General features: G+C 41.0%; 2 protein-coding genes across 2 annotated transcripts in view; both read left to right on the forward strand.

Annotated features, from left to right (window-relative positions):
• The first annotated feature begins 1,519 nt into the window (after positions 1-1,519).
• dgat2 (diacylglycerol O-acyltransferase 2) lies at positions 1,520-12,162 on the forward strand. The gene is made up of 8 exons (XM_085288178.1): positions 1,520-1,822; positions 3,461-3,589; positions 3,778-3,885; positions 5,032-5,102; positions 7,561-7,765; positions 8,142-8,316; positions 9,641-9,825; positions 10,012-12,162. Exons 1-8 carry the CDS (start codon positions 1,783-1,785, stop codon positions 10,164-10,166), a joined length of 1,068 nt encoding a protein of 355 aa, XP_085144304.1. The 5' UTR covers positions 1,520-1,782; the 3' UTR covers positions 10,167-12,162.
• Positions 12,163-13,311: 1,149 nt separating this feature from the next.
• The window catches only part of uvrag (UV radiation resistance associated gene), a 92,740-nt gene continuing 87,536 nt past the window's right edge, over positions 13,312-18,515 (forward strand). Inside the window, exon 1 of the mRNA XM_085288179.1 lies at positions 13,312-13,645. Within this exon, the coding sequence (XP_085144305.1) occupies positions 13,541-13,645 (105 nt within the window). The 5' untranslated portion in view covers positions 13,312-13,540. The remainder of the gene's footprint in view (positions 13,646-18,515) is intronic.

Below are 18,515 nucleotides of genomic sequence, written 5' to 3' on the forward strand. Positions count from 1 at the left end.
TTTTGGTGGTTTACCTTCTCCACGGGTGGGCTCACATTTTCAGCTGTTTGCCAGCAGCTTTACTTTAGTCATGTGTCCTGCTGGGTCTGGCTTGGTGAGTATCTCTGCAGTGCCAAGTGCAGAGGATTTACCTGAGCGCTTTCTTGGACAGATGGCTGCCTCTGTAACCTGTTACACAATGCAACCCACAGCTGCCCGTGTTTGGAGTCATGTCATGACATATTGAGCACTTTTCAGTGCAGCAGGTTCAGTTCAGTTTTTTTTTTAAAGGTCTGATGTTGGTGATTTGGTTGCAGCATTGATACAGAGCACATTCCAGTTCACGAGAATAAAAGAATAAATACAATATTGTGGAAAAGTCAAAAGTGATATAAGTCTTTAAATCTTGCTTCCAAGGATTCTGAAAGCAAGATATAAGCTGATGTTTTCGGACATCAGCCGCCTTTTCATCCATTTTCAGTCACGCACTGTTTTTTTTTCCTTTGTTAAGCTCCTTAACACGGACCTATGCATCGTTCAAGCAAGAAAAAGGAATCTAACTCAAGGGATGAACCAGTGTTGTGTCTACACATGGTGAACAACTTAGATAAGTCAGTCATGGATTGGCCTGGACTTCATTACTGAACAAGTGTGGGATCATCTTGACAAAGAAACGGAGACGGCAGCATCCAAGGAAGAGCTTTGAGTCTCCGACAGGAAACTATAAGCTTCAGGCTGTGCTGAAGAACTCAGTCATAACAAATACTGACTTTCAAGTTCAATATAATTATTAGAACGTTTTCTTGTCTATTTTATTTCAATGTATGTTTGCACGTGTCAATAAATCGTTGCACATATTTCCCATTTTCCCAGCAAAATATAAAGGAATATAGCGCAAGACTTTTGCACAATACTGTACATAGATTACATATGTGTTAAATCTTAGATCTTAGGAAAATGATTCGCAGCTATAAATAGTTGCCGACTGCGTTTAAACAAGCGAGTAACTTAGCTTTGGCAATTTGGAGACAGAACATTGAACTCTGTATGCGGAGGGTGCAACATCTCTCGAATGATGTAAGGCCGGTGCAACTTCTTTTGCAAGAGTTGCTTTTGGCATCAGTCAATACCTACGACCCTGATATAAAGTAAGCAGCTTTATTAAAATAACTAAAAATTAAAAAGCAGCTTAAATATAGTAAAACTAATGAATTTAAGGTTTATAGCTATGAACAAATAATTTTAGACAAAAATAATAATAATAAAGAATAAAAGTTTAATTCGATTAAAAACAGACTTCCTTTCTAAAAAAAACAACAACAAAAAACCCCCCCAAAACAAAACACTTTTTTTAAAATAAGGAGAAAGGGACCGTTTATTACTTGGCTTCTGGCCATAAAACAGCTGGACACATGTTTGTACACAGCTCCTCTGTCCCATGAGGCATGCTGAAGAGCTGTGGCACGAATGGTCAATACATGTTTTGAACAGGTCGCTGACCCACGTGACTGGCCTCATAAATACAGAGAGAGCAGCTCAGCGGCAGCACTGCTCCTCCACGTTACCTGCAGTCTTGCCTCCGCTTTGGTGTCCGCAGACTCCCGCAGTACCTCCTGGCTTCTTGCTCCTCCCCGCGCTGATTAAATGCCCGCTGGACTCTTCAGTCAGCTGCTGTTAAACGCAGTCATGACAGCGGAGCTGTAAGCTCGGAGCTCCTGATGTTTTAACTTATTTTATTATTGTTTAAAAAATAATTTCAAAGGTTTTTCGGGCACTTTGATCAGCCAACAAGAAGACTGAGCTATGAAAACCATACTTGCTGCATACTCGGGATTCATCAAAGGTAAGATGGTTATTTGGGGTCTTCAAAAGTGTCCCAAGGGCGTGAAGGAGCGAAACGAATAGGAACGCAAACAAGCCTGGAGTTTTGTTTTAATGCATGCAAAACAAAACGGGAGTTTAATACTTACTATGATAACAGAAATGAAATTAATAGGATATTGCTATGCTCAATCATCCTGGTAAATCAATCTCCAAAGGTTGATTCTGTTCATCTGGACACAGTGGGAGAAGCTCAAAATACTGTCTAAGAATTTTGCTATTATGTATTTTGCTAATCACTGTGTTTGATTTGTGTTCTGTGAATACTTATAACACGCTTCCACTCTGAATGGTCTTTGATTGAGAGGAACTAAACTCGGGCTTTTAACCTAAACCACACAGTGACAGCTGCAAGTTAGCTCAAAGTTGATGGAATAATGACACACGGATGTAAGTGACCATACCTCTCATAATCGCATGCTTTCTGTATGCATCTTGCTTATAATTCGTGGGGTTATTGTGGGAGTGGTAGTGGGGGGTTCCCTGTTGTGTTACTGTATCCAAACATGCCATTTGGTTTCTGTGTATCAAATATGATTCATAGCTTAAATCAGGGGTGCCCAATCCCGGTCCTCGAGAGCTACCGTCCTGCAGCTTTTAGATGCATCCTTGTTCCCACACACCTGAATCAAATGAATGGCTTGTTATCAGGCCTTTGCCAAACATGATGGCATGCTGTAGAGATCAAACCATTTGATTCAGCTGTGTTGGAGTAGGGATGCATCTAAAAGCTGCAGGACGGTAGCTCTCGAGGACCGGGATTGGGCACCCCTGGCTTAAATGAACACTAGAAACTATACGAACACTAGAAACTATACAAACACAAGCTGATGTGTCTATGTGGGCCTGTTATTGTGTTAATTACAAAACGTTGTGCTGTTTGCATTTAGAGGCGACTACTTGCATGTCCAATAATTCTAGCTGTTTAGGTCTAGGATGGCTCTTGAAAGCCAAGCACGTGGGCCCCCCTGTTGTGCCCCCTGTTCTCCAGGAGATCACACTGTTTGTTTGGTTTCAGCTTTTACCCACCAGTTTGATCTAGCTCTAAGCAGGCTGGTTTAACCATCACTGCTGAATTCCAGCCAACTTCTCTGCCACACATTTAAGCTGTGATAGTCTCAAGGACTCATAGCATCATAGTTTGCAGGCATTACCAGCCGAGCCCCGGTACCAGGTTATTTTCAGTGAGGACAGATGGGATTAGAGGACAGCGTTTTCCTGGAGTGCGAGAGCTTCTTATTGGCTCGCTGTGACACGGCCTCGACTCACGTTAGTTGCTTCTTAATGTTGCTTTGCGCTTCTTTCTCACACGTAGCTGCGTGGGTTCACTCTTTCAGCCTGGTGAGTAGCTGAGGCTGTGTAGTTTTGGACTCGCTGGAAATGTACTGTATTATTGATGTAGGACAGGTCGGTGCAATCCGTTCTGGAGTAAATCATTAACTCTTTGTTTTGATTGATGTCCACCTTTGGCTTTGTTTAACTCAAATCAACTCTAGGCAAGAATTTCTTCTGGGAAATGTTGACTAGATTTTTTTTTGCGTGATCTTTATCTCTTCCTTCTGTTTTTATACCTGATCCATTGATTTGTTTTTGTCTCAAGGCACTGGCTCCAGCATCCTCTCCGCTCTGCAGGACCTCCCCTCAGGGTTATGGCCCTGCACATCCAAGATGGAGAAGCATCTGCAGGTGATCTCTGTGATGCAGTGGGTCATCTCCTTCTTAGCCTTGGGTGAGTGAGAGAGTTGACTTATTAGTGTCACAAGTAAAGGAGGTCAGATCAGTCTTTAAAGTGAACACACACTCGTTGATGGCTTGTTGGCCTTCTTTCGTGTGATTACACCCTGATGATGGATTACCTTAACCCTTTGTGATGAATTCAGGTTTAACTTTAGTGACTATTTCCCCGTCTCCCCCCAGGTGCTGCCTGCACTGCATTACTGCTCTACATCTTCTGCACTGACTGCTGGCTGATTGCTGCCATTTATATAGCCTGGCTTATTTTTGACTGGAACACCCCAAAACAAGGCAAGCCACGAAAGATGTCAATTTAAAAACAAAACAAAACTGTTACCTAATGGTTTGAGTTTTGGCTGCACCGGACTATAGGTCTTAATGAGAGACTTTCTGGCACTGTGAACTAGTGTGGCGGTTTAACTAAAATAATTGCTTATAATTCTTGATTTTATTTTTATGATTTCATTTATTTGAAGTAACCAAAATGAGATTTGTGAAATGACAATGTTGAGATTTTAGGCACGTTTGATGAGGATTTCTGCATCCGGTGATAGAAAAGCTTTAGACTAATGCTATTTCCTCTGCCTTTTATTTTACTTTAATAAGCTTTACAAGTTCACAAATTGTTTTCATTAGTTAATTTTTTTTTTCAAAAGTTTAGTTTTTATTTTCATTTTGGTTAACTACATTTTTCCACATCTAGTTTTAATTTTTAGTTTAGTTTTTGTTAACTATAATAACCTTGAGTCTTAGACAAAGAATTGCCCACCTGTTGGTGCCAAATTCTTTGAAATGACAGTTTAATCCGGCTAAAGAGTTTCTTTTTCTTTTTCATCATTTTAAAAATTTGTACTTTAGCTAACATGCTATAGATTGGCATGTTAGCTAAAGTATAGCATGCTAAAATGCTATACATTAGCATGTTAGACTACTAGCTTAGCTTATGTTAGCATGCTATATGTTAGCATGCTAAAATGCTATACATCAGCATGTTAGACTACTGGCTTAGCTTATGTTAGCATGCTATATGTTAGCATGCTAAAATGCTATACATTAGCATGTTAGACTACTGGCTTAGCTTATGTTAGCATGCTGGTTTAGCTCAACACAGTGCTCTGCCGTGTACAGCCTTACTGTACCCCTAGCATGGCAGCACATGTAAACGTAGAGCTCAAGGGAATTTTGGGTAGTGCGGAAACTTATTATTCAGGCATATTCGGTTCATTTCTCAGCATCTTAATGAGAGGACAGTTGTTCGGATTATTTTGACTGGGTAATATTTGAAGACGTCACTCTGCACTTCCGGGCAAAACTAATTAAATGACAGATTAATAAACTGTATAATAAAAAACTAAGGTTGAATTGTTACGAAAAATTACGGTTAGTTCTATTTTTGTGCGCATGCTCTGAGTGACTCATGTGTAACTTTCTCCTCAGGTGGCAGGAGGTCCTCCTGGGTGAGGAACTGGACAGTGTGGACGTATTTCCGAGACTACTTTCCAATCAGGGTGGGTGAATGTGTCATCTTTGTGATGCTCCCTTGCTGACGCACTCATCTGTAATATAGGGAAATCTGGAGCTTTGCAGAGCGACGGTGGTGCCAGGACTCCAGGAAATGGGTCCTAAACATCTCCCTTATGTCAGATGAAGCTGCTCCTGTGTGAAATGTGTTTAGTTGTGCACGTTTAACATTACAGATAGGCTTATCGGGGCTGCATTGAGCCATCTGCTCTGTACTCTTACTTGTCCTGTGTTGATTAAGATGAGGGTATGATGTTGGCTTCAGACTTTGCCCCAGTTGAAGGTCTAAGAAGCAGTGCTAAGCTTTTCTCTCATCAGGTACTCCGCAGTGTAGGGGACAATAAAATCCTTGGTCAGGCTAAAGGGCTTTGTGTTGGATGGTACAGATGTTTAGTAGCTGTTCCTCACTATACTGTCACACAAGAAGTCAAAAGTCACGGTTAAAGCATGCTTAAAGGGAGGATAGCTGTCTTCTTACACATTACACAGTAGTCATAAAAATACAGGGCCAACGTTCCACTCTCTAACATCCAGGAGCAATATATATTTACTTATTTAATTTATTTATTAAACAAATATGTTGACGTCGGTCAGATCTTGAGAACAAAGAGCGCTAAATCCAGGGTGATGAACCAAGCATTCATTCTTTGTCATCTAGATGCTTCACTGTAGTTGGGCCTTTCTCATTGATGTCAACACCTCATGTTTAACACAGATGAAGCCACTGTATTAGTTATTCGCTCATGTGAAGCTGTTACATTCACAGTCAAAGTGAGGGATTTACTGTTTTTTGTACTTCAAAATATCCTGAAATTATCTACAAACACATGAGTTAGTCACAGGGCGAGTATTGATGATTTATGAGTTGGAAACAACCGGTCAAAGTCCGAGCCAACACTGAAGTTGAGGTGAGGACCGAAGGAAGTCCGAAGTGAGACTTGTTATGAAATGTGTTGCACGGATAGATGTGCAAGTCTGCTTCAATACTAGAATCAGGTACTCTTTTATATTACTGCTGCTCCTTCTTGAAACGAGTGACTCTCTTCTTCCTCCTTCTCTTTTCTTCTGCTTGGATCTGTACGAGGGGTTAAGTGCTGTGTTTGCTGCCCTAGTCCCACTGTAATCCTCCACATATGCCAGGTGGTCTCCTGCGCTGCCATGGAGAGCTTGAATGGGTTCTCCTGTGCTAATGTGATTACACAACTGTTATTTTGGACTAGCTACTAATGGAGCTTTGTTTACACATTGTGATGGCTCCAAGTCTGCACTGCACATCAGAGCACACTTTTCTTATGGGCCATGTTCACCTTTACAGCTTTATTGTGCAATGATGGGTTTGATGATAATGCTGACACATCACTGCTGTCAGCCTGAACAGGTGCACACTGGATCCTAATTTTATGATTGTATGTGCTGTCTGGCTGATAAGAGTGTCCTAGTTTTACTAAAGCAGTATACATCATACTGTGTGTGTGTGCAATGAATAATGGCTGTCTACACATCCATGTTCACATGTAGTGTTAAAAAATATACCTACAATAATGTTTACTATCGCCTGTCAGTGCGCCCGAGGGTGGCTGTGGCTACAATGTAGCTGCCATCAGCAGTGTGTGAATGTGTGGATGACTGGATGAGTAAAGCTCTATACAAATACAGGCCATTTACCATATTGAAAATCACTAAAGTATACAGCTATGATCGTATATTGTTAACATTGTTACTGGAACCCATTTATGTTCTTCATATTTCAGGACTTTGCTTTACTGTCTTGGATTCTCATTCATGAATTGCTTTGTGTATAATTGAACCATCTTTGTTTTTGTTTTTTGTTTTTTTGTTTTTCCTTCATTCACAAACAAAAAGCTAGTAAATATTACAGTTCAGATGATGTCATAAGCTTCTTTTTACAGGATGCTTCTGCTGAACAGAAATATGGTTGGTGATTAAAGTTTGATAAAAGAGAAGCTAGTTCCTAAACTGTTGAGTAATCAGGCCGTGATCTTTGGAAACATGCGCTGCTGGTGAATGCTTCAATTTTAATTTTTCTTTTTGAGCTTCGAGCACCTCGAGCCAAATGCCATTTAGTTCACATCAGTGGTCTAGAATAAAGGTGCCCAGGGTGAATCTGACCCTTGTAAGCTATTAGACATCACAAATTCTTGAACACACCATTTCAGGCTAGCATTCTTGCTATTACGGCGCTGAACATTGGTCTCATTTCAGTATTTATTTATTTATTTTTTTGAGGGGAGGGGGTTCCACCTTTAATCACATTTATCATGCAGTGGCTTTAGTTTTCGTCTAAAGTCTGTTTCAGTTTTTGCACCTTATCCGTTTGATGCATGATAAAAGCAGAAAAATAAATCCATGTTCATCAAACTTTTGTCCTCGTCTGAGAATCGGTCTCACACTGTTTATCCACTCTTTGTCCTTTTTGTCCTGCAGCTAATTAAAACTCACGACCTGCTGCCCAGCCGGAACTACATCTTTGGCTACCATCCCCACGGCATCTTTTGTTTTGGTGGTTTCTGCAACTTTGGGACGGAGGCCACAGGCTTCTCTAAGAAATTCCCTGGCATCAAGCCTTCCCTTGCAACCCTAGCAGGAAACTTTCGTTTTCCCATCCTGCGAGACTATCTGATGTCTGGAGGTGAGATTTGACTGAAGAAGCCAGAAATTCTTGTTTGAATTCTTAAAATGTCAAAATAAGTGATAACTAGCGCTGGGAGAGCTGACCTTTGTCCTGCTGCGGCTTCAGTTGACATCGATCGACTGATTCTGAGCTTCATCTGTTTGGAGGGCCTGTTTGCTCTTCAGGCTTCATTTTTGCCCCTTACATGTGGAATAAGTTCTTGTTTTCTTTTTTGAATGTTTAACATTTCTTCTGCATATTGGTGGATTTTGCCTAATGCACAATATGGTATAGAAAGCATACAAAAGGCTGGTGTGTAACTCGTACAGAGACCTAAAACTCAGTGAATCTGAGTTGTAATGAGCAGTTTACCTACATTTTGCCCCCCCCACAGGTATCTGCCCTGTGAACAGGAACTCCATCGACTACCTGTTGTCACAGAATGGGACGGGAAATGCTGTGATTATCGTTGTCGGAGGGGCAGCCGAGTCTCTGCAGTGCACACCCGGCTTGAATTCTGTCACCCTGAAGAATCGTAAAGGCTTCGTTAGGCTAGCGCTGCGGAAAGGGTGAGTCGGCTGCGCATTTTCAGACACGAGCACGTGTGGTTTTCACTGACCCGCACAATATGTTGTTGAATGGGAAAATGTCATTCCCTGAGCTGCGGCACCTCACGGGAATAACAAAATCCTAGATTATTATACCCAGAAAGGCCACATGCTTGCAAAGAGAGAGCTGCTAAATCATTCTATGAATGTGCAGTGTTGTCCCTGCTCAGCTCCTCGTGACATATAGTTCACTTTCAGGGGCTGGGCAGTTTGAGCTCCCCCCTTGGCTATGCGTTAATGAGACAGACTGCAGCGTGAAGGGCCCTCGGTTGATCTCACCAGCCCAAACAAGCCCATTCCTTCACAAATACAGCCGAGGATTATCATATCAGTGGGTGCACCCTATCCAAAGAAGCTTAGAACGCGCTGGAAAAGACACGCAGTTATGCAGACCTTTATTCGTTACAATTAGGCTAGCACAGCAGCTGATGTAAGCCTCAAATGTGAATTTGGGTCACTTTGGATTGATTTTGTGGAACTTCTAAGGCTTTGTTTCAGTGCTTATGAAATAGAGACGATGTTGCAACCAGCTGAATGATGTGTTGTGTCGTCACAAAACAAGTGTCCGCTTTAACAAATATATTTATTGTTTATTTTTGGTCAAAGGGATTGATGCTCTGATTGTTTCTTCTAAAATACTGGATGGAAAACCAGATTGAATCTTTCACAAACAGCTGGAAAAAATCTCTCTCTAAAAACGACTGATTCTGTGGTCTAAAAACGGCCCCTGCAAACCTTCAGACTCTAGCTTAGTTACAGATCAGGGTGGATTTAAGAAATTTCCCGATCACATAACACCTTCCACAGTTGTTATACAAAAACGTGGCTGCTCCTCCCCACAGGGACATTGAATGCTTTTTACAAACTGTCCGTGTTCCTTGCACCGATTCCTGATGGTGCACATTGCACCATAAATCCAAACCTGTTGGCTATTTTTGAATATTTGGTAAACTGAAGCTGGCCGTTCAGGCAAGTAGAGACATGTAAGGAACGTGGTGGTTATCACACGTGTGCAACGCTTCAAACTCTGTTCTTATTACTGCTTTTAAAACCAGGAGATTCACAGATAGGATTATAATATAACCATAAAACCACATTTCTGGTCATGTGAACAACAACTGCAAAGCTTCAGCAAGAGGACAGTGAACAAATATTTGTTTATTAACTGACATTTTTCTCAAATAAGTCTCAATGACCTTTTATGTGTTCTAGATGTTTCGCATAGATGTGTTGTTCTTTTTCACGGTCGGGCAGGTGTGTTGAGTCACTTGCTTTGTTCCCTCAGGGCTGATCTGGTTCCAGTCTATTCCTTCGGCGAGAACGACGCCTACAAGCAGGTGATCTTCGACGAGGGGACCGTCTGGAGGTCTCTGCAAAAGAAGTTACAGAAGATGTTGGGCTTTGCCCCGTGCCTTTTCTTTGGAAGCTCCTGGGGCATTGTGCCTTTTTCCAAGCCCATCACTACCATAGGCAAGTTTGTCTCGTGTTTGCTTTGACTGTACGGTACAGATTAGTTTTCTCTGACCTCGACATGGCTGTGTTACTAAAGTTTTTGTAGGACAGTGACCAACCAAACAGTTCATAGGACACAGTCAATATTTGCTCAACTGTTTGTTTTAACTGTTTGTCTCCTGTGTTCTTTTTCTTTTTTAATAGTTGGGGAGCCAATCACTGTGCCAAAAATTGAGGATGCATCAGAGGAAGCGGTGGATCTCTACCATGCAATGTACATCAAGTCCCTCCAGTGCCTTTTTGACAAGTACAAGACCCGCTTTGGTCTGAAAGAGAGTGACATCCTGCACCTCCACTAGGAAGATGACGGGTCGCTGCTAATGGCCCGAACTGTGCATCTCCAAACCCCTCGCCTCGTCTTCGTTTCGTCACCTTCGTCATCGCACCTGTGTGCCTAGATTATCTCTGGACTGCAGATGACACATTTTGCATGTTTACTGAAGAAACCTTTGCTCACTGCGCCATCTCACACACACACACAGTGCTTTCTCAGGCAATGGCAGGTTTAATGAATGGTGGCCTTTCCCAGCTGCTCTTGTCTGGTTGCCCACAGTGCCTCATCAGTGCCTTTTTTTTTTTTCCCCTCCCAGTTTTCTTTTAAAACTTGGGCGTCACGTTTTAACTGCTTCTTTCAGGCAGTGGTCGCTAAGCTCCACTAGATGGAGCCAGAAGGTAACTTGCAGGACTTCTTCCTGAGCTCCTTTACAACTCTACACGCTGAACGCACAAACAATGCAAATGAAAGGTACCACTTTATCACTGGGTAGTGCCCAAAGATTAATCGAGCCAAAGACATATGATGTCCACAGACATGTGGTGATTCCTGCTGGTTAAAGGCCGAAAGTGAAGGAATTCTACCAGGTATGGTGAATGCACAAACGCATAAGACTGTAGGAAAGCCTTACAGTGTTAATTGAATTCTGTAGCAAGGAAATGCCTATTTTAGTGCATTTGTCTCAACAAATATTTCTGGTGCACTTTTGATGTTTTACATCACCCTCTGAGGTTTTAGTCTCAAAGATTCCCCCCCCCCCCCCCCAAGACAGGCACTGCTCTGCTTGGCTTATTTCTTTTTCTTTTTTATGTTCATACTGGTGACAGGGTTTCTATCTGGGTGGATACATTTAATGTATGCAGTGTAAACTACGTGATTTCTTGTAACTTAAGTGTCTTGGAAGGTTTTGAGCTGTAGTTGAAAAGGATAAAATGGTTTTGTGGGTGAAAATCCTGATGTTTGCGGGTGAAGATGGATGGATGGAATCCTGATGTTTGATGATTCCAGTTTACAGTGAGTTTTATAAAAATCTTTCAGGGGAATCATTTAAAATAAGCAAGCGTGCGTCATGTCGATGGGAATAAAGTGTAACAGAATTGGCTGAATTTACAGATGCAATTTTCACTGGTTTGAGCATTGTGACGACTACTATGGAGCAGTGTGATACCTGTGCAATGGATTTGCAAGCAATAAGCAGCGAGACTTGTCTGTGTGATGAGTTGCATAATCTTTCTGCTGATGTTTAAATTAAACTTTTGTAAGTTTTCAGAAAAAAAGTGTGGTGTGTCTTTGAAGTCTTTCCCACATTTATGTCAATGTTTTACTAAATCTGAGTCTTATGTATGTGCTGTGTAGGGAGCACGCCCACCAAATATATGCTTTGTTTTGAACAGTATTTGGCTGGAGAGTATTTAATATTATCCACAATTCTCTTATCAGCAAAAACTTTCAAAGTCCAGCTGGGCCATACAGTATACCTCTGAAACCACAATTTACCTCTATGGGAGGAAAAAACCTCCCTTTCATCCCTCCCTGCAGGTGATATAGATGTGATCCTCAAGCTCGCGTTCTCTACCAGAGACCTGGGAGTTTAGGGCTCTGTGCCGTACTTTGTCTGTTCCTCTGGACCGACACCTCTGATGTTATACCTGGAGTTTTCTGGAGCCACTCTTCCAATTTCAGGGTTACAGCTCCTACTGCTGCTAATTACCACTGGGACCATTTTAAACTTTAGCTTCCACATCTGCTGGTGCTATGCAAATAAAACTGAACTGAATATTTTTGAGGATTATTCCACCCCATTTAAAAACGATCAACATGAAAAGTGACCGTGTAAATGTTAATTGTATGTTTTCCATTTTATGCACTAACCATATACACTCTTGTGTATGTCATGTTTTGAAATTGTTAAACCTACAACGGAATGATAAACATTGTATCTACTGCTTATGGAGTCGTTGCCTTGTTTTCAGAAGTGAAACTGAAAATGTTTGAGGAATAAAGCCTGTGCGCAAAGTTCATTTAAGGTTTTCCATTATTCAGTTTCTGTTAGTTATACTTGTTCTTATGGCCTTTTTTAGTGCGGTCATTAGTTAATTTGACTTTAGTCTCAGAAAGCCTTAATAAAGACAGGAAGTACTCTGGCTCCTTTTATCAGCTGGAAAAAAAATAAGACAGGAGCAACACATCTCAGTGCAAAACGCAATTATTTCACTTTATATGCCTTGTATTCCTATTTATCTGAATTACAACCTTGTTAATTATTATTATTATTATTATTATTATTATTTGCTACTGGTTCTCTTTTATATGACTTTATTAAAACATCTTCAACATTATTAAAAAACCAATAAGAACACATCAAGTGTATGACTAGTCCATCGAGAACGTCCATTTTTATTTTCCCTAAGTTCTTTTACATTTTAACGTTTTTTGTCAAGGTGACAACGTGGATAGATAGGAGCTACTTTTGGTCGTTATCTGACTGCAGCCTTCAGTCTCCTGGCCCTGTAGAAGCGCAACTATTTAATGTGGCTGATACAGCCCCCTAGTGGTTGCTTAATGTTCTGCAGTCAGTGTGAATGAAGCTGAAATAACTGACTGTGCTGCTCACATGTAGGTGGTGGATTTACAAGTCATCGTACTTAAAGATGAATTTCAACTTTACACTACTGAGTTACACGCAAAACACAAGACCAGAATCTAAATTGGCATGCAACGTTAAGAGAGGCCTAACAAATATAACATCGACTAATTTGCTAATATGTTAAATATGTGTGTGTTTAAGTTTTACATTGCCTAAGCTACCCGCGTATTCTGCAGTTAGTTCCTGTCTCTATTTGTGTATTCGTATTATACTGTCTGTGATTTGAAAGTTAGCGAAAAAAGTTCATATCAGTTTGCATATACATTTTAAATGCTTTGGTCGCTGGCTGTCTTTGTACCAGTAGAGATTATGAGATCAGTGCTACCGTTTAAACTGTCACCTGCATGTCACGCTGTACCATACAACTTCCTCATATTTTGCAGCTTTGACAGAATTCAACGGATGCTCGTCCCCTCCAGGGAGACAAACAGATGATACCGCCAATAGAAACGCGAATTTTCACGACCAGGCACCGCCTTTACGCGACGGATATTGGTTTGAGCCAATCAGCAACTGAAGTTCCGCGCCTCCTCTCCGTAGACGGATTTCCGAACGTAGCGAAATAGCCGAGAGTTTGTTTACGTGCTGTTGGTTAGCTGACAGCTGTTGTAGCGCTTTCCTCACAGAAACACTCGTGTCTGCATGTCTTTGTTAGTTTTCCGGAACTTCGTCAACTTTTAGCCAAGTGTCGTGAATGTCTGAGATGGGATGCTTTATTGAATGAGGGGCTGCTGCTAGATGCCGACAGGAGGATGAACTCCATCACCGGTCGGGTTCTTGCTATCCCCGCCGCCTCTGTCACCAACTCTGGAGCTTCAGCCTCTCGAGCCCTACATGTGGAGCTCACATCCCAGCAGGTAAATGCAAATCCCATGAGCTTTCGTTGTCATCACACTCATTCAGGTGAACTCGGGAAAACTTGGACCGGGCTCCCATATTGTGTTATGTACTAGTTTGTAACTGCTGCCCGGAGGTCCACAGCAGGCCTGGCAGGCTAGCTAGCTAGCAGTTGCTAGCTTGCAGTTAGCTAGCCCGTTGGAAATAAATGGAAGTGTGTCTGACTCGCCAGACACGCCGAAACCAGTTAGGTCGCAGTTTGGCTTTTGGAGCCTAGCCTTTTCATGGTACTGCCATATCGCATTATTTTTCTACATATTTATGTACAAAGCTGCTTCTGCTAATGGTAACTTAACTTGGCGTCATGTCAGCACGCAGGTGACAGCTAAGTAAAATCAGCATACAGCGTGTCATTATTTTGACACTAAACGCTCTCGTACGGCTGCTTTAATGTGATTTGAAGCATTTCAAGACTGAATGCGTTATTGGTCCGTTCAACCCCGGGGATTAAGTGGAAGACTTTTAAATTCCGTGCTTTCATTCATTTGACATGTAGGCTTCTCTCGTTGTGATTACGTACCTTAAACCGGAACTAAGTCTCCTACCGACAGATCTCCGTCAGTGTTTACTGGCTGGGTATTATTTGTAGTAGAAAACATGTTGTTTTCAAATATCTTTATTAGGGTTGAGATAAATGACACTTCCTCGCTTCAGTGAGCCAGAGGTCTGTGTGCTGCAGGAACCTCTTGGACTTGTTTCAACTGTTATCCTGCTTCAGACCACTAAACTGAACATTAGGAACCAAAATATGGAGTTAACCTACAGCATAAAATGAATCCTCAAACTTAAATCTTCTACTACTACTATTACTTAATGGTAGTTAAACCTCGCAAATGTGTATTGAGATTTGCAAATTCTTGGGATTCATAACGTGGGTGTCACTGATGCACCATTAGATTTTCTTTTCTCAGTGAAATGACAGACAGTATAATGTATTTACACCACTAAGTGTAACTCTTTTCTCCCCCAGATAGGTGCTGGATCGATTAGATGGACACTTTGATAATGCAATTTGGAATGATTCAAACTATGTCCTCATTTTAGTACTATCGACATATTCCAATCTTATCCTGTATACTGGGTGTTTTTGTTTTTACTTTGGGAAACCACAAGTCTCTGATATGCAGTTTTTTGAGGGTGGCGTTTAAGTAAAATCTTTTACTTAAACTGCAGCTAAATACACACATTACTTGCTCTTTAAAGAATCAGTATACCAATTTGTTGTTTACGCTTATCTGTGAACTCTGGCCATGCAAATAGTTGGGTTTTTCTATCTCTTAATCGTGTGCAGTTACTGCATTACAGTGGAAACCAACTGGCTTTGTGTTTGGGCCATAAATTGCTAAAAAGTATCAGAGATTTCATTTAAAACACTTTTCCTTTGTATTTGTTTAATTAACATGGGTCCTCTTGTTTATCTGTGATCTCATTAAAAAACCTGATGATGACCTCTTAATGCAGGCTATATGCACATTCATTTTAACCACATGAGACCTAGATGGATAAATACCTTTGTCATGATGAGAAAATTGGATTGCAGAAACCACGTGGCATTTCCATACACCAACAAAGAACAAACACATCAGCATAAAAGCATACAATACATCAAGACCCTTTCATTGGACCTTACAGGATGATTTGTCCAAACTAGCTGGGAAACGTACGTGTTTCCCATGTTTAAAAATTGAACTGGTAAATGGACTGGTACTTGTATAGTGCCTTTCCACTCACTTTGAGCACTCAAAGCACTTTCTGCTACAAGCCTCATTCACCCAATCAAATGCATCCAAACCCTGTTTTTATCTATACCTAAACGCTTTATGCACTCTTAACATTCACACACACCCTGATGGATGCATTGGGAACAACTTGGGGTTCAGTATATTTCAAAATATGAACTGCGGATTGATCCAACAACCTTGTTATTGGTACCCTCTACATCTGTTGCTACAAATGCTCTATTAAGTGCCGTGAGGAATAAATTACAGTTTGGCCTGTGTTTTGTAAGCACAGGGGGTAATAGCGCCACCCAGATGGTTTCACTTTAAAAGAAGAGGCAAATGGATGCCTCTCGTCACCCACAACAGTATTTGCCTAACATCTAACACCATAACTATAAATGTGTTCCTAACTCTGTAATGCAATTCACTTCATGCTGTTACTGTCTTTCTTACAGATTTTTAGTGTTCCTCAGAGGGATTTCCAAACCAACAAAAGATTAAGAAAGTCAGAACACTTTCAGTAAAAGCACAGTAGAACATGTGGAGCATTTTAGAGCCCGCTTTGAAAGATACAAGTTTCCTTGAAAAGTTCTTTACATGTGGTCAAGAATAACCCCTAGGTACTGATATTCAGTCACAGACTGGATCAGCTGTTTGGTGATAGTGTGCTGGGATGATTGTTGCCCCCTGAAATCTTTGCTGCGTTGAGAACAAGGCCTGACCTCACAGCATTTAATGAAATGGTCTGGATCTGGTCCCTGCTGTTCCTTTCCATCATGTAGGAGATTCACTGAAGTGGTAGTAGTGTTTGTGCAGGAATTGGTGTACCAAATAAACAACACAAGAGAGAAAACACAGTCCTGAGGGGAGCCTGTGGAAGTTGTCAGTTTGTCTGAAAGTAAAGTTCCTACTCTGGTTTAACTACCAGGGAAATCCTTGATCTCGAAAGCTAAACAAGACAGAAGTGAAAATTCTGTTTCCCTTTTATCTGTTAAAATACTCAGTAAAACTGTTAAAAGTAGAGGTGGGAATCACCAGACACCCCACAATACAATATCATCACAATACTTGACTCACAATACGATATATTGGGATTATTACTTTTTTTAAACATGTTGTGATATGCTCTGTCAAGCTAAGTGTGTCCAGTGTTGCATGGTTTTCTTGGTTGCACTGATTTCATGTATGTTTGCTCAGCTAACTTTCCTGAAGGATGATGGTGCATGAGATTAACCCTCTTGTTTGTAGTATTCCCAGAGTATTTTATTTAAATAATACGGAGATTTGGCGTCTCTATATCAATAGAATACCTCCATGCTATTTATCACAATCCGGTTTTTAAGTGATGATGTGATGAATCCTGCTTCTGGGTCCAAACTACTCTGTGTTTAATAAGTCTGTTGTGTTTTAAACATGTTTTAATGCTTTGTATCTTGTTCTATTTAATCTGAACAAGCCCCTAAAACAGTCAGTGATCACTGTTGGCCTCTCTCGGTTTTTATTACCACTGTTACTTTTAAAGCTCAGTTTTTAAACCCTTACGATGTAACTCCAGCCCATGCAGCAGTATAGTAATGACTAACCTGGTATTGTGGATGGATTATCTCAGTTGTTCTCCTGACTGAAGTTTAGCCCATTTATAAGATCTGGACTTGGAAACGGCTAATGACGTCAGACTTAAAGACCAATTTTCATCAATTAAAGATCAATTTTTTAACCCAACTCGTAGTTAAAAGGCGGGGAAATGGCCACAAATACAAGTAGTGTGTGCAATACGTAAAATAGTTCAATAAATCACCCTCATACAGGGTTGGTAGGCAAATTGCAGCGGTCTCTTTGATGCCAAGTTTATGATCCCATGTACAAGACCAGTGATGCAAGGTCAGGTCTAAAGTCTTTGGGACCTGAAGGTCTAGGAGATTTAGGAACAGGAACAGTTATGGATACTTTCCAAATTTAAATATTTAGTATCACAAGACTGAGATGATCTAAAAATCTTCAGATTCGACCATGCAGGTCAAGCGAAGCCTATCCCCTATCCTTATGTGGGGCATTGGTTGTTAGAGTAATGCATCTCTGGGCTTTCTTGATGACAAAGTGCCTTCTGTCTTTTAACTGTACTAAAGGTCCCTTCCGGCTGTATCATTGTAGCTCCTGAAAGCATTTTTGTCTTATAAGGTCTTTGAACTTGTTTGACACCCAAGGGTTGTCATTCGCATCATTTAATCCTTTTGGTTGGGACCACAGAGTCCACACAGAAATGAATATAATCAGTCACATGTGTAGTGTGATCATTAATGTCAGCACTCTCAAAGACCTCCCATACAGTGCAGTCAAAGCAGCCCGGCCACACATTGTCATGTCAGTGTAGGGTCTTTCTTCTGTCTCAGTAGCCTCTCATAGACAGGATAAACCACACTACGATCAGACGCCCCTAGAAGCGGAATCAGTGTCGGCATCTTTGACAGTTCCATAGCACCAGAATCTTCTATTTCCTGGTGGGACAGTCGACCTATTGGTGGCATGAGTGAAGCTTACTTTATTGGTACGCTAATGCGAAATTGTAATGGGACATCATTTAAATTCTTAAATGTGCACCAATCTTTCCAGTTTAGAAGGGAGTTTGAAACTCTGTGACCTTACTGGTTTACTTGTTTACTGAGTAAACACTGACTCACTTTACAGGTTATAATCAGTGCTAATCTCAGGCTAGATAATACATGTTTTAACTGAGCAGTTTTGAATACTTTGAGTACTCCACAAAGTGTGTGTGTGTGTGTTTGTGTGTGTGTGTGTGTGTGTGTGTGTGTATATATATATATATATATATATATACTATAATTGTGAAAAGCAAACAACAAGCATGCACTTTGACCTGATGCACTGTTTTCGGGGTTGACTACTGTGGACTAAGTGAAAACTGTCGCTTTATCTCTGGGCCATAACCTGAGATTCAGCTCTCATCAGCAGCTATGATCCATGACATAAATTCAGGGGAGTTTGAGGTCCATGAATCCACCTTACATGCATTTGCATCCCACTCGGTACACATGGGCAAAACTGGTACTTGGGAGTTTAAATTAGCAGCAGTCCAGAAACTGGTCCAGTA

Source organism: Mchenga conophoros, linkage group LG10 (assembly GCF_057382185.1).
Source record: "Mchenga conophoros isolate Kocher_MC1m ecotype Shallow Benthic linkage group LG10, M_conophoros_male_GT1.1, whole genome shotgun sequence".
In the NCBI taxonomy this organism is placed as follows: domain Eukaryota; kingdom Metazoa; phylum Chordata; class Actinopteri; order Cichliformes; family Cichlidae; genus Mchenga; species Mchenga conophoros.